We start from the raw sequence: 16625 nt of genomic DNA on the forward strand, positions 1-16625 counted from the left end.
GAGGCTTTTTCCCCAGAGGCAGGGAGCTGTACCTGGGCCAGCTGGCAGCTGGCTCTTCGCTCCCCATCTGAGCTCTGTTGTCAGTCCTGAGAGCAGGGATTCACTTGATCTGTAACAACGCCGACATGAGTGGCTTCTCTTGCTCCTAGCCCTCAACCCCCAACAATCTGCAACTGTGTCTCAGGCCCCCTTCCAGAGGCCTCCGAGCAAGATACACCATGCAGGAAACAGGGTCCAGCACTGGCAGCCTCAGATCTGAGTGACCGAGGACTCTGCCTGTGTCCTTGGGAACAGCCTGCTAAACATCCGGCAAAGGCATGTCCTTGCCTTGGCCTTTGCCGCTTCTCCTGAAAAAGGTGAATTCCAGCCTTCTCCCCACCTCCCCCGGGGCGGGGAATAACACTGAATAAAGCAGTCATAACCTCAGGCTTCACACCCGCAGTATTTTACATGAGCAACAAGTCCTGGAGGGGAAAAGCTGACACAAGAGAATCTGATATACCGTTTGACAACGGAGAGTCAGGTGTGGGTAAAAGTGATTTATTTTTGGAGCACAGTAACAGCTATGCAACTGGGAACATTTCATTCACCCCCATCCCATTCATGTTTTGTGTCGCAAGGACATACCAAGACTTTGGAAAAAATTCCAAAGGGGATTACATTGAAATGTGCTGTTTCTTCACTTGTTTTCGCGCTTGTCTTAACCACAGTGAACCAAATAAAATAGCTTTACAGCTTACTAAAACTCAAACTTGTCCTCAGAGGAAGTAGTTTAAACATTTCTAACTGTAAATCAGCAATGCAACAATTCCACGTCAGGACACAGACCCAAGAGACAAAGCAGCTCTAACATAAAGCTTGTCTTGTCAAAAGAAAAAGAAAAAAAAAACACCACCATGAGGGAAATCCAATTTATCTAGAAAGAGTGAGTCTTCTTCAGGACTGCAGTCCCAGCATATTAAGGTACAATTGTGGGTGTCCTCTTTGGAAAAGAAAAAAAGAGGTGAGGAAGAGATCTGACTGAAGCCACACTAAGCATCTGGTTTAAAAAGATGAAAGGGTTCACAGGGGACACAAGGTCTCTGTATCTCTAAAGGCAGCATTTACCACCCTGAAGGAGGCAGGAGCAGACTGTCCGAGGGGCACCCGGGGGTGTGCCAACAATGCACACAGAGAGAGCTTGCCAGTCTGCAGCAGGCTTGCCCAGGTTGGGGGCTGGTTTTCCACCGGGAGGTGCCTCACACTCTCGTCACGAACAAATCAGCCAAGATCTGTGAGCTGGACTCATAACTGGAGTGAATGGGTGGATGCCACCCAGAGATGCCAGGGCCCCTGAGGACACAAGGCCCGTGTCCTGGCAGCACTGTCTCACCTCTTGTCCACTGCAGGTGGGTGGGCCCCTTCCCCCCAAACTCAAAGCAGTAGTTAGCTGGGAGAAACAGCCATGGTTGAAGGTGGCGAGAAACCTCCGTGACTGAGGCTCATCCTAGCTCTCCCCTGACCTCCCCCCACCCCCCACCCCAGAGGTCATGGAGCAAAAGCCCTGACTCACTGGGCTTGGGCTCAGCTGTGAGGTGTGGCTCAGAAGGCTTGGCCAGGACAGGGCCCGGGTTGGAAACTGCCATGATGCATGGCTGAAAAACTGGGACGCTTAGTCCTGAGTCAAGTGGTGTGTGTGTGTGTGTGCTATTTTTGTGTGTATGGTGTGCATGTGTGAAGGGTGCGAGGACACTGGACCAGGTGCCCCTGCCACACCTCCACAGACCAGCACAGCCACATAATCTCAGAGTGAAAGTGGAGCCCACACATGGAGGCTAGAACTCTGGGTTCCCCTCAGGAGGTTAGAAACAGCTCATATGAAAACTTCCAGATGCCAACATCTCTACCAGCCAAGGGACTGCATATTTCAAACATGATCTGATGCAACAAAATTCAAGGCCATTTACCAGTTTTCCACCTTTTGCCCATGACCCAGGTTCAGTTCACGTGGCTGCCAAGGGTACACAGGGACACCTGTAGCTAACAAGAGTTTCCTACTTAACCTGATTATGCGGGGTGTGTCCCTATTCCACCCTGTTTCGGGTGTCACCCACTAAAGTGATCTTGTGACCCATTTGTGGCTCCCAGTTGCAGCTGGACAAAAACAGCCACGCAGTGATCTGGACAAACCCTTGGAGCCCTAGTGGGCCTCGTAGTCTTCAGGCATGAGAAATCACTCCCTCCACGGAAGGCCAGCTTTATTCTGCAGGACACGGACCCTCCAGCAGCAGCCCCTGCATCGTCAGTGACGGTCACCAAGTGCCAGCACGGGCACCGCAGAGGGTGAGGAAGGTGGCCTCCTCCAGGGAACTGACCGTCTTTCAGGGAAAGGGGGCTCCACAGGGTGCGCCGGCCCAGGTGCAGGCTGATCACCGCCACGAGCCCGGTTAGGCTGCAAGGCAAGACTGGGACATCCCATGCGGCGGCCTAGACCAGCTCCTCAGGGCTTCCCCACGGGGGCACCGGACTTTTGGAATCTCTGGATGAGGAGGATGAGCCTGGCGATGTCGGAGAGCTCGGGGAACAGGGCCATGACGCTGTCCACCTGGCGGGGCGGGAAGAGGCTGCAGAGCACGGTGCGTGCCCGGGCGCGGGCGTCCACCTCACGGGCCGCAGCCTGGGGCACGGACCTCAAAGGACCCCCGAAGGCACCATCGTCCCAACCCGACTCCGCCCAGGCAGGGCATCCCGGGAGCCGGCCGGCCTCTGGAGGAAGGGCCCACGGGTCGGCGGGCTGCCGGCGCGGCGGGCGCCGATCACTCTGCGGGGCGCCGGGGCGGTACCCACCCCGCAGGCCGGGCGGGCTCCGGGGGCTCGGGAGGCCGGGCGGGGCTGGCGGGGACAGCGGGGTCCCGGGCGCCACCCAGTCGGGACCAGGCGGCCTGGTCGCGAGGCTGCAGCCGGGGCCCCGAGGGGGCGCCCGGAACCGCCCCGGGTCGTCGCTGAGGACGAGGCGCGAGAAGCTGCCTTCGAGAGCCGCCACGTCCGCCGACCGCCGCGCGGGGAGCAGGCTGCTGACGCCGGGCTCCCCGGGGCCGGGCCGGGCGGCGGGGGCGCCCCGGGAGCCGCCCTGCTCCGCCGGGCCCGCCGCGCGCGCGCTCGCCCGCCGCGCCTCCTCGCCGCCCGCGCCCCGCCAGGCCCGCGTCTGCGCGCGGAGCTCGTCGGCCACCGCCAGCTGCCCGTGGTGCGGCCTCTCGGGGTGGTAGAACTTGCACTTGATGCCGTAGGTGCATTTCTTGCCTGGAAGGGGCGGGGCGGGGGGGAGAGGGCGCCGGGTGAGAGGAGGCCCGGTGTGGTCCGGGCGGTGCCCGCCCCGCGCGGCCTCTCTCGTGGGTGATTCCTCCGGGAAGGCCCCCAGGCCTGCGGCAGACTTGTCAGGTGTGGGGCGGGACGAAGCGGGGAGAAGCGCCTTGGGGCGCAGGCAGGACGGAGGAGGGTGCAGCACCCTACTCCTCGTGGTACTGGCCGTTGGATACGGTACCCCAGTGTCACCACCCCAGGGCAGGGGGAGTGTTGTCCGGGAGCTCCCATGACCAGGGACAGAGACCACATCTCCAGATCCAGTGACCTTCAGCCTCCACTCCCCCAGGGACTCTGTGGTCCGGGCCAACCCTGGAGGGGGGAGGGGGTGGGGGGAGGCAGGGGGGGAGTGCTCATAACACAGGATTGTGCCTCCAGTGCCCACCCAGTTCTCCCCATTGTCCACATCCCTTGTGCTAGCCATCGCCCTCTCCTTATCGACTATTTTAACAGAAGTGATCAAGTGACTTCTCATCCAAACCTTCTGAGAGTGATAGGGAGCAGGAGGCGCCACCCGAATGTGTGTGATCACCTTAACTCTAACAAGAAATGACTCTGAGTATCACTTAAGGCTTCTTAAAACGTCTACAGGCACACAAAACAAGGCCTGAGGATATTAAATAACTTGCCGAGGGAAGCTAGTGAAAGAGCTGGCGAGAAGGCGGGCATCCCTTCAGGGCTCTGGGATAGAATCCTTGATTCTTAACAGATGCCAGCACCCAAAGTCCCTAAGGGCAGGGGGTTAGGGGAGACCGTGGGGCAGGATGCGGGCACAAGGTGCCAGGGGAAGGGACGGAGGAAGAGCCTGGGGTGCACAGAGCATCCCTGCTCCCTGGATGTGGCTTTGCCCTGTGTGGCCCCTGCCTCCAGCCCTCACACACCTCACGCAGCAAGGGTCCAGCACGGCAGGCCATCATGGCAATAACCCTGTCAGGAAACTGCCACCCAGAGAGGATAAGTTACCTCCCCAAAGTCACACATCTGACTAAAGGCAGAACTCGGGCTCCAGCCCAGGCTGCTGACCACCCAGCCAGCACTTCTGACCTGAGCAGGGCCCACTAGGCCTGGGGCGCTACCCACCGTAGGGGCAGTGCTGCCAGGACGGCTCTGGGGGCTTTGGCTTCCTGCTCAGGAAGTTGCTCAGGGTGGGTCCCCGACGGCCCAGGGGGTCATCAGGAGGCATGAACCTGGAAAACAAGCACATGGGGGTGACCGCAGAGCCTACAGCAACTCCCCACGGGCACCTGTGTGGGGAGGGAAGGGCAGCGTTAGGCCTGACCTTGGCCTGGCTTCTCCTTCCAGGACTCTGTCCCCCACCCAGGGCCTGTCACAGTGCGTTAGAGCAGCACAGCCTTCCTCCACGCTGACCCGCACAGAGCACAGCCGGGCAGATCCCAGGACAGCAGCCCCTGGGCCTCATCCAAGTGTTTCTCCTGCTGAGTCAGCAGGGCCAGACTCACGTAGCAACTCCTTGAAAAATGCAGGCTCCGGGCTTCACACCAGAGCTGCTTAATCAGAACCGCAAGGTGTTCAGGAATCTGCATTTTAACAACTTCACAGGTGATTTTTATCCGCTAACGCTGGCGCATAATTGCACTAGGGCTCCCCTGGGACCTAGTCTGAAAGTGACTCTAAATGGCCTCCCAGTGTCCTCAGCAGAAGCCTGGAGACCTCCATGGGGCCACAGACAGCCTCTAGTCCTGTGAGCTCCATTTCGCCTGTGTCATCCCACAGCTCTGGGCCTCTCAGGTGGGGGATAAAAATTAAGAGAGTTCGAAATGCCAGTCGGCGGGTCCATGAAGACGCGGATCCAAGCACAGCTGCGGCCACACGCAGCCTCAGGGCTCAGTGCAGGCTCCACCCTCCTCTGCAAACCTTGGGGGAGGGGGTGAGGTATGTCACTATGTCACTCTCTGACACCACCCTGCCCCCTGCCCGCCCCTTCCCTTCTGGGGTATTGAGTCTGAAGAAGAAGGAAATGCAGTGCCCACAGCTCAAAGGGGAAAACAACATTCCTCGCACAGAAAACTCCCTCGTTTAGCAGAATCCACTTTTTTATATGAATACTTTCGTCCCCAGGAGGCACTTCCAGGTCATACAAAGGTCCCACTAGAGAGGGTGTGGATTCTAACCGGGGCCTGTTTTTATGGGCTGGTTTCCCCCTAAGCGCTGAGGGTCATGCCGGGGTCCCACCCTGCAGACCACATCCACCAGGCCAGCCCCGACTGGGCGATCCCCGGTCCAGGGTAGCCTCCGTGGCTCAGATCCCAGCTACACAGCCGGCTCCTCAGAGTTGGTCCCTGACCAAGAATCTGGGGAGCCACCCAGTGCAGTTATTAAAAGCTCCCAAAGGCTTCGCCTCCTGCTCTTTCCCGGGCCTCCCAGCTGGGAGCTAGGCCAAGAGGGCCCTGTGGACGTGCCCCGAGAGCGGGGCGGGTATCCTCGCCCACAGGCAGGCGGCAGGCTCTGCGCGCTGGCAGCCAGGGGACCTTCGGGCAGGCCCTGCGCAGGGGCCCGTGCGTCAAGAGGGCCTGGCCTGGACCCCAGGCTGTCGCCAGGCCAGAGGCGGCCATGATCCGTCAAGACCTCCGTGAGGATTTTCTGGATCCCATGGTGACCAGCCTTGCCAGATTTCTCCAGGCCTGAGCCAGAGAGAGGGAGCCGCCAGCCTTGTGAATGTGGAAATGACCGTGGGGGATACTGCAGGGCAGCTGCTGTGACCATCTGCCCTGGGGCTTAGGCGTGTACCCCTGCCTCCTTGGCTGTGGGCCAGGGGGTCATGGGGGCAGCAGTGCCCCCTGGAGGCACATGGCCTGGCCTGGCCTAAGCATAACGGCTACCACTACAGGGTGCCATCCTCTCTGGTCCTCACAATCATCTCAGAGGTAAGTGTGACTAACGTTCAAGGTGAAGAACATTCAGCCCAGAGAGGCTGAGCGCTTGCCTCACCACACACAGCCAGGAAATGGCAGAGCCTCAGTTCGAAACCTCATCTGCTGCTTCCAAAGCCCCGGCTCTTTCCACCACACACACAACACCCCGCCCCCCCGTCCCAGGCTCCAGGGTCAGAAGCTGGTCTGCCGTGTGCAGGTGGCCTGATACAGCAGCCGTGTGGCCTCTTTCTCCCCACCTTCCCTACCCCAGGGCTGCAGCCATTTACACTCACTCACTCACTCATCTGCAACTAGTCACTGGTGCCTGTGATGCGCCAGGCTGGCTAGGGCCATGGCAGGTAAGACACATACAGTCCCTGCCCCCACAGAGTTGAGGAACTTGTCCCAAACCACATTCCTAAAAGCCAGTGGGAGAGCCCAGAATGAGGACCGCGCCATCATGCCTGGAACAGAAGTTGGAATGGGAGTGATGTCCCAGCTTGCTGTGCCCTTCACCTTGTCCCACCCTGTGACCACGCCCACCTTGCCAGGCTCCTGGCCATTGCCCTCAGCATGCCTGAGGATGCCTGCCTGTGGACCAGCCATCTCGTCCTCCCCACCTCAACTCCACCGACGGGCCCTCGCCCAGCACCTGCTAGCTAACTGGTCTGTGCCTTGTGCCCTGACTTCACCCTCCCCCCGCTGTAGCTGGCTGATTCAAGGTGGACTGGACCCAGGGGAACCACCCTAGGGGACAAAGGAACCAATCAGATTCTCTCGAAAATGCCAACCAAGCCGTGTTAAGACAGAGTCAGTTCCAAGATCTTTACAGCCCCAAGGAAAAGATGATGTCACCCACTCCCATCTGTAATTCAAAACTTTGAGAAAAGCAGACAAAAGCATAAATTAAATGAAAGGAACTGCAACAAAGTTCAGATTTACCCCACGATGCCGTTCCAGTGCTCTTATTTGAAGTGCTAAATTCTTCAAAAATAAAAACAAACACTGGTACCCCCAAGGCCATGCTGGGCCCACCTGTCAGGCAACTAGGTGCTGGATTGGGTGGATGTGAGTGTGGGAACAGAAAGGTCAGGGACGGTTGGACAGAACAGCCCCATAGGGGAAATCTGGTCAAGAAAAAGAGGAGACAGAGAGGGCACAGAGAGATGTGCAGCCGGGAGGGATGCAGGCGGTCTGGGGCAGGGGGCTCTGAGCCCGTGACGAAGTCCTGTGGGACCACCTCCCCATCCCACCCCCACCCCCGCCCGGGCTAGTTGGAGTGGCTTCTGCCGGTCACCACCACCCCCCACCCGCCCCAGGAGCCCATGGGCCCCCGGTACCGGTCGTTGACGAAGGAGAACATGAGCAGCCTCTGCTCGATGAACCACTTCCACTCGGGGTTCTCGCTCTGTAGGTCTCGGTAGTTGTCATTGGAGACGATGACCCCGTCCTGCTCGTAGGCCACTTTCACGATGTAGCGGTCGTCGTAGCAGACCACGCGCTTGCCGCTCACCTTGCGGGAAGGCGTGTACACCAGCACCGATTGCCTCTCCAGATCCTCCAGCACGTGCTGCTCTGAGGGCCGCAGGGCGGGGACCACATGGAGTGCTTTCTCGGAAGGACTCCCTGCCCCCAGAACCATCCTAAGATCTGGAGCAGGTCCGACAGCTCAGGGCTCCTCTCTGACCGGTCCCCCTTCCCACCCTCCCCTCGACTCCTCCCTCTGCCGCCACTCTCCCTTTCCCCTTCCCCCTCCCCGCTCCAGCCCATCAGGTGAGAAGCTGGGAAGAGCAGGGAGGTCTTGGGAGGAATTTGCCAGCAGCCTGAGGTCAAGTGGGCTCTTGGCTTCTGTCCTGCCTGTGTCATGACAGGAGTCCCGAGGATGGTACCCAGCCAGGGAGACACAGTTTGGAAGGAAGAGCAAAGCCAGAGCTCTTGTCCTTGTGATGCTTACCTGCCAGATGCCCTACCACAATAGACACAGAGGCCTTCTGGAGAAAGACATCCCTGTTTTAACTAGAATCCTGGCACTGCCTTAGGAATTTCTAGGAGCCCCACATCCACCTGGAAGACTCCTGCAGGGGCCCTTGGCAGAGAGCCACTGTCCCCCCTCCCCACGACGTAGGAGTCTGCTGGGACACCTTCAGGACGGAGCAGTCCACAACTGACAGCTTTGAGGGACACAAGAATATCACAGAGAGAGGTCGGAATAAGAATCTGCAGCCTGGATTCTGGTCTTAGCTCCAGCTCTCGGGTTCTTCATCCCTCTCTGAGCATCAGGTTTTGCATTTATAAAATGAGGAAAATGACCCCTTCACTGGGAGACAGGATCAGCACATGTGGGGTGAGCCCCCACAAACCTTGGGAGGAAGGACCAGGTCTCAGGCAGTGCAGATGTTACAAGGTCTCTTAACAGGAGCTAAATAAAATCTGCATCCCTGGAAGGCCTACTCTTTGATCTTAGTTTTGCCTTTGGAGACACACAAAAGAAATCTCTTCTACAGGTTTAACAGTGACTCCAAATGTGGAAGAATAGTAGCATATTCTTCACAAATCGTTTCTTCCCTCAAGTCTAAGTCCTTCCCTACATGACATGGTTCCCAGACTTTTAAAAAGTGCATACTGCATATACGGTGCAAAGAATCATTTTTTAAAATGCCAGGTGTGCGTGGTGATCATTTTGTGATGTATAAAAATATTGACTTGAGACAGGAAGGAAGGGGGCAGGGCACAACCATTAAAAAAAAAAGACACAACCATTAAGAAGAACAGGACACGACAAAAACTGATTAGAACCTACCAGACCCAAGATGGCAGAAGATTCGACTTCCCTAGACCTCGAGCCTCATTACACCCTTATTGTAACGCATTAGGTAAATGACAAACCCGCAGACACCGGGACGGGACCGTTCCAGAGCTAACCATAAAAGGCGAAAAGTGGGGGTGCCCCAATTCCTAGAAATCCCCGCCTCTTCTCAGAGATAGTTAGAATATTCCTCCCACTCATTAGCCCAGCCCATTAAAAACTAACCACCCCAGATTTCGGGGCTGGCTCTCACCCTCTGAGACAGCCCACACTCTGTTTCTGGAGTGTGCAGCTCTCTAAATAAACCTGCTTTCACTTTACTGTGCTTCACTCTTGAGTTCTTTCCTGCACAAAGCCAAGGACCCTCACTTCGCAGTCCGCCCCAGGGGCTCACTCAAGACCTGGGGTATGACCATCCTCTCACGCCCCATTTTTCCTGCAACAGGATGGCTATGTTGTACACCTGAAACTAATATAATACTGTACGTCGATTATGCGTCAATTTAAAATTATAACTAATTAGCTAAATGCCATGTATGCAGCACTCCCTTTGAGAAACAGAACATGGCCTGTGTTTTGAAGTCCCCATTGCCCCTTAACGTGTGCACCTCCCTCCACTCCCTTTAAGGTAACCCAATTTTTAGAACTTTGTGTTTATAATTCCCTTGCTTTCATTTTTGAAAATGCATATATATATATATACCCTTCAAAAGGACTATTTCCAATGTGATTATGAACCTCCAGACTTTACGCAAATGGAATCATCTTGCACACACTCCTGTACAACTTGTGTCTTTGTTGAACATTGAGTGGGTGAGGTTTGGCCGTGTCATGGCTGTCAGTCTTGCACGGAAGGACAGGGTTTCTCTAGGGTCTGTCTTAAGGAGTGATGTTGCTGAGTTGCAGGGAAAGGCACTTTACAAGATAATGCTGAATTATTTTCTAAGTTAGTTATATCAAGTTACTACCCAACACAGCATCTAAGGCAACCTTGACAGCACTTGGCATTTGCAGGTTTTTAAAATTTTTCCCAATCTGGTGGGTGTAAAGTGGCCTCTTGTTGTGATTTCACTTTGCATTACTCTGGTTACTAATATAATGGAGCATGTCTTCAAATGTTTATTGGCCATTTGTGTTTTCTCTTCTGTCAAAGGCCTATTCATGCCTGAGCACATTTTTCTATTTGTCCCTTGTCTTGTCTTGGTCCTATTAATTTGGAGAAGTTCCCTATAGATTCTGGACAGTAATCCTTCATCAGGCATATGTGAAATATGGCCTCTCCCAGTTCGAGGCTTGTCTTTTCATTTTCTTGTTTTTGTGGTATCCGCTAATGAACAGAAGTTTTATTTTAATGTAGGCAAATTTATGGCTCTTCCCCTGTCTCTTTGCATTTGTTGTGGCTTATTTAAAAATTCTTGCCTACCCCAAAGTGAATTCCCTACTCTTTACCCATTCTGTATTGCACAATATCTCTTGCACAATATTGCACAACTGTTGAAAGCCACCATTCTTCATGTTCAGACCATAAAGAATAATCTGGGATGACCAGTCCATGATGAACACAAGTGTTCATCCCTCCTCCTTCTCATAGTCCCATTGAAAGCGCAGTGAAGAAGGACAGAAGGGGAGGAGATTCATAATCACATTAAAAATGGGCATGCGGACAGCAGCCAACCCAGGATTTTGACAAGTTTTAGGAAGACAGAAAGCAGGTAGGATCAGGTACTTCCTTGGTGGTCCAGTGGTTAAGACTCCGCCCTTCCAATGCAGGGGGCTCAGGTTCGATCCCTGGTTGGGGAACTAATATCTCACATGCCGTGTGGCAAAAAAAAAAAAAGAAAGAAAGATACAGAAAAAGAAAGAAAGAAAGATACAGTACAAAGGGAACCACAGCCCAGAATGTGCACCGAGGCTGAAGTGGAGGTGGATCCCTTTTCCCTGCAAAGTCCCAGCACTCTCCGGCAGGAGTGGCGAGTCAGCAGAAGTCGGACTACTAACTGAAGGGCTACCATGGGGCAGCTGCATCTACCCTTTCCTGTCCCTATCACTATAAGGGAAGTGAAGATACAACTAGGAAGAAAGAGGTTCCTATGTAGCCTTTGACATTCTAAAGTAAAACCATCATCCTTGTGGCACTGGAATATGTGGTGGGCAGAGGCACCCAGCTGTCTGCCTGCTCTGTACAGGGTGCACCAAAGTGAAATCTGCTGGTAGCTCTACCTTTTAGGGAAAGATCCAAATACCAGGAAAGAAAGCCCATGGAAATTGCACAGGTAGGTATTTAACCAATCCAGTTCTTTATTCACAAGTAAACACTGACAAGCAAAGGATCACCAGACTTTTGAGAAGATTCAACAGCACAAAGAGAGAGAGATAAATGAAGAGAACTAACCCCAGAAAAAAATAAATATGATTTATATATCACTTATTTGTGGAATCTAAAATAGGACACAAATGAACCTATCTACAAAACAGAAGCAAACTCACGGACATAGAGGACAGATTTGTGTTTGCCAAGGGGGAAGGGGGGCGGGGGATGGATAGACTGAGAGTTTGGGGTTAGTAGATGCAAACTATTACATATAGAATGGATAAACAACAAGGTCCTACTGTAAAGCCCAGGGAACTATATTCAATATCCTGAGATGAACCATAATGGAAAAGAATATAAAAAAGAATCTATATCTAAAAAATAAATAAATAAATATAATTCATGGAACATCAGAGAACCTTTTTAAAGTCTATATTAGTATAGGAATAGTCAAGAAGATACTGTATCTATAAAACAAGAATGGCATTTTATTTTAAAAATAGAATCATAAAGAGAAGAAGTAGCAGTTGGTAACCACTGATAGAATTAAAAATAAAACCAAAAACTTTTGGTTAAAAGGCTGGAAGAAAAAGTCAATGAAATCTCCCAGGATCACCAAGAGGTCAGCCCCGCCATCACTGACTTCACTGAAACAATACCAACAATGTCTCAGCACGTGACTTCTTATTATAAGAAAGTCAAACAAACAAACAAAAAGAAATGAAAAAACCCAGTTCACTTAAACCACCTTTTCTATTATTTGTAGCTTAAAATATTCCTAGCTGATGTAAGAATTAAAAATACAGAATTCCCTGGGTCTCGGTTTCCTTTGTTGTTTTTTTCTTAATGAAGAGATTGGACTAGATATTCAGTTAATAAATACTATTGGACCAAATGGAAGCCTCTTTCAGTTTCCTATATTCCGTTAAGGATGGGATGCAGACCCAATCTTTCTGCAGAGTGTTAAAAGCTGTAAGATACAATTACTTTGGGAACTTAATCATTCACACTAAAAGAGTAAATATCTTGTTCCTTTATCTATCAACAACTATTTATTTGGCACCTACTACATACCAGGTATTACGCTAGGCACTGGGGCTATGGCAAGGAACAGTCATAGTCAGTGCTTTCGTGGAGCTCATAGCCCAGTGAGGAAGACAGACATCATCAAACAAATGGTAAATAGATATCTGACTGTTACTGTCAGGAGTGCTATGGAGGAAAGTTGTATAGTACCTCTTGAGAAAGTACCTGCCCCAGCATACCTCTAATCGGGGTATCAGATCTTGGTGGATCTTTCCTCCAGGAGGGGACAAAAACTTTGATGTAGGTGTGTCCTCTGTCCCTGAACCAGTCCACAGCCAGCTGGATTCCCCGGCAAGAGAAGGCTTCTTTATTTCCATGGCTACAATGAGAAAACAAAGAAATCTCAGGAGAAACAAGAAGGGTTCCTCAAGAGTGACTTTTCCCGGGAATAGCCTGGATCATAATCTCATAATCAAAGGAAATCAGGCAAATATGCATTTTGAAAATAGGTCATTCTTTGCACAAAATATATTCCTTAACTGGAATCAATTAGCTTGTGATAATATGTAGAGGGTCTCAGTCTCCAAGGGGAGTGCGTTACAAGGATTAATAGACGAGATCCTCCTATTAACTGAAGCTAATATGGATCAAGAGAGGGTTGTCAATGTGATATTAGGCTTCCAAAGTCCAAATAGAGAGGCAATGTGCCCTACAAATTCCACTGAAATCATGCATTGATGGAGGCAGGGGGAATTCCTCAAGACCAGGCAGGAGGACTTTCCTGGTGGTCCAGTGGCTAAGACTTTATGTTCTCAATGCAGGGGACCCAGGTTCAATCCCTGGTCAGGGAACTAAATCCCACATACCATAACTAAAGATCCCGTGTGTCACAACAAAGATTCCACATGCCACAACTAAGACCCGGCACAGCCAAATGAATAAATTAAATAAATAAATATTTTTTTAAAAGACCAGGCAGGGACTTGTGTGCCTTATTGAAGTTCTGTCCTGCTCCTAAGAGGAATGAGAAGCCGTAGAAGGATTTTAAGACTGGGGGTATATGTGATGTGATGTGATGTGATGTGATGTGATGTGACGTGATCTGATATTTGTTTCAAAGAGTTCAACCTGGCAGCACAGAGGACAATAAGTTGGAAGGAGCAAGGGTTGGGGCGGTGGAGAGGGGGACACCAGTTAAGAAGGTGTTGCCATCGTCAAAGCAAAACCTGATGGTGACCTGGACCCAGCTGGTGGTGGTGAAGAGGAGGTGAGCTGGAGAGATAGTGAGAAGGTAATATCTCCAGAATGTGATGATTGATTGGATACAAGCGTGACAGGGAAAAAAGGCATTGAGAAGGCTTCTAGACCTCTGGCATTTACAAGGGGAAGGAGTGCTCCCTGCGTCAGGGAATTCTGGAGGAGGACGGGGCTTAGCGAAAAAGATCATGAGTTTGGTCATGGACACGTGTTGAGCTGGGAGGAGCCTTGGCGACCTCTAAGTGGAAATATTAAATAAACAGCGAGCGTTCAGAAGAGAGGTCTGGGTGATAAAACGTGTGAGTCATCTGTTTAAGCACCAGTTGGAGCCGCCGCAGGGAGAGAATCGCCTGATTGCCTGGACAGAGAGTGGGCGCCCGGGGGCTGGGCCTGGAGGAGCTCTGGACTCAGCAGCTGGTCACAGGTAGAGGACAATCACACAAGAGAGACACAAGGCATCTATCAGAAAAGAAGGGGGCAGGGAACTTCCCTGGCGGTCCAGTGGCTCAGACTCCACGCTTCCAATGCAGGGGGCGCGGCCTCCATTCCCTGGTCGGGGAACTAAGGCCCCTAAATAAATTTTTTTTTTTAAATAAAAAATTTTTTTCATTTTTAAAAAAATGTTTAAATAAAGAAAAGAAGGCGATAGAGCAGAGAGGCTGCGCAGTGGAAGCCTCCTTAAGGAGGAAGCCAAATGCTGCTCCGAGGGCCAGTGAAGCCTGAAAACATCCCTCACACTTTGTCAGTGGAGGTCAGCGGCGCTTTGCTGGAGGCAGACAAGAGCGGGGATTTGAGATTTCGAGAATGCAGACTCAGTGGGACTTGGCCGTGGGTGGGATGCAGCCGGGCCTCAAGACCAGGTCACCTTCTGCTCACAAGTTCTGCCCCAGCCACGGGCACACCCTCAGCCCTTTGTCCTGGTCACACACCTCCCTCTGCTCTCACCACAGGGCCTTTGCACCATTTGCTCTTCTCTCCGCCCCATCCATTGCTCCTTCTTCAGATCTCGGCTTCATCGTCACTTCCTCAGGAGAAGCATCCCTGGCGGCTAACCCCCACCAGATTCCCCTGTTACGAGTCCTCAAGGCACCGCCCTTGGCCTTCCTGGCCCTATCACAGCTGGACATGGACACTCCCCCGCGGGATGAATTGGGCCACGCCCTCCCTAGCTCATAGGTTCCTGTTGCTGCCCATCGAATTCCCAGCACCGAGCACCACGGTGTCTGATGATTGGTAAGGGCTCAACAAAAACATGTTGAAAGAATGAATGACTGAGAAGAAACGGGTCTTGTGAGCAGCTGGAGGAGGAGCAAGGACCCTGAAGCAGGAAAGGCTTGCGTGTCTAGGGGCCAAAAAGAGGACTGGAGTGTGGCTGGAGTGTGTGGAGTGAGCAAAGGGGAGGTGGGGGGGCTGTGTGCTTAGAGAGCCAGGGGTCCCCACGACTCCCACACCCCCTCCACGTCCAGGCAAGGCTAACATGTTAAATCGTCACATTTGTGCTTTCTCTTGTGCGTGGCTTCTTCCACTGTCTTCTCAGAGAGGGTTAGGATAACCAGGTTTGTAAAGAGAAAAAGGGAATCTTGGAAACGCTAATCCGTAGTGTTAGAAGTTGGGCTTTGTGGAGATTCAAGAGAACTCTACGTTCCTGCAGCTCCAGGAACAAGGCCTCGCCCACTAGATCTGTAGGGTCTTCCCGCTCAGAGGCAGTAGCCCTTTGGTGGCTGACGCTGGGCTGTGAGGCTTATGCAAAGAGCAGGGAGAACATATCAATGGGGCTGTCTGTGGTAAAAAGGAAGAGGAAGTAGAAAACTAGTCCCTTCCGCCCCAGCAGAAGTTGAAAAACCAAAGGAGATGGAGGAAGAATGAGGAGGCCATTCTCAGGGTCCTCGCCCTGCTCCCCCAGGCCTGCGCCAGCGGCTGAGCCATGAGGAGATGGGGAGGGCTGGAAACACAGAGATGGCTGTGAACAGTAGGCCTGCCTCTCAGCTCAGCCTGGGTGGGTGGCAAGCCCCTCAGAGAAATCCTGGTACTAGCGGGTGCGGCCTCCCACAGGGCAGCAGGGCTGCCTTGGAGGAAAGTGGCGGGTAGGTGAGCCGGAAGCAACACCACTGGGTCCCTTGCTTCTCCAGGCCTCGAGGATTATGTGCAGCCCGGGAGTGGACAAATAGGCCCCCACCAAGGGGTCAGCACTTTAAGCCAGCATGGCTCCCCAAAAGGCCAAATGGGACCAATGACCCTCTCTTTTGACCATTCCGGAAGCCAGGCCAGCCCAGCCGCTCTGCAGCGGAGCCCAGTGAGGGTCCCAGACCCCTCTCCCAGCAACACCAGGTCTCCAGAGCCTCCAGATGCCACGTGGGAGAGGAGCAGGGGAAGGGAGAGGAAACACGAAGACTGAGCTGTCCAGGAGACAGAAGATGCCGAGCTATCACAAACAGGCACATGTAAAGTTTGCTCCTCCCCGCTACCTAAAAGGCGGAGAAGAGATTTCATCTGTCATAGAAAATAAGGGCCGCATTCTGTGCACGTTGCAGCAGTGACGTGAATGTCTGATGACACCTACACTCCCACCTCGCCCCTGGGCACATGTATCTCTTGAGCTGCAGCAAAGTCTACCCTCCATCAGTTCTCAAGAAAACATACGATTGCCACAATTCTTTTAAAATTTGTTTCTTTGGCGCCTGCTGTGTGGCATGTGGGATCTTTGTTCCCCAGCCAAGGATCGAACCCATGCCCCCTGCATTGGAAACACGGAGTCTTAACCACTGGACCGCCAGGGAAGTCCCTAGAATTTGTTTCTTTTGCTCTCTTTTCTGTGACTACATACCTGCTTTTAACTGTTCAAAAGCCAACTTTCCATCCCTGATGCCTTTGATGGGTGTGTGATTGCCGGGGAGGGTGGAGAAGGTGTAAATCACACACCCATCAAAGGCATCAGTCACCCAATCCCTGTGAGGGGGCAGAGGTGAGCGGGGCGACCGGTTCCAGTGACTGGACAGGACCACAACCTGCAGTG

At 52.8% G+C, this 16625-nt stretch overlaps 1 protein-coding gene across 1 annotated transcript in view; it reads right to left on the reverse strand.

Annotated features, from left to right (window-relative positions):
* Positions 1–1532: 1532 nt before the first annotated feature.
* The window catches only part of ZC3H12D (zinc finger CCCH-type containing 12D), a 31864-nt gene continuing 16771 nt past the window's right edge, over positions 1533–16625 (reverse strand). Inside the window, exons 3-6 of the mRNA XM_057739871.1 lie at positions 12595–12734; positions 7553–7787; positions 4420–4526; positions 1533–3279 (exon numbers count right to left, since the gene is read on the reverse strand). Coding sequence (XP_057595854.1) covers positions 2480–3279; positions 4420–4526; positions 7553–7787; positions 12595–12734 — 1282 coding nt within the window. The 3' untranslated portion in view covers positions 1533–2479. The remainder of the gene's footprint in view (positions 3280–4419; positions 4527–7552; positions 7788–12594; positions 12735–16625) is intronic.

Source organism: Hippopotamus amphibius, chromosome 6 (assembly GCF_030028045.1).
Source record: "Hippopotamus amphibius kiboko isolate mHipAmp2 chromosome 6, mHipAmp2.hap2, whole genome shotgun sequence".
NCBI classification, from domain to species: Eukaryota; Metazoa; Chordata; class Mammalia; order Artiodactyla; family Hippopotamidae; genus Hippopotamus; species Hippopotamus amphibius.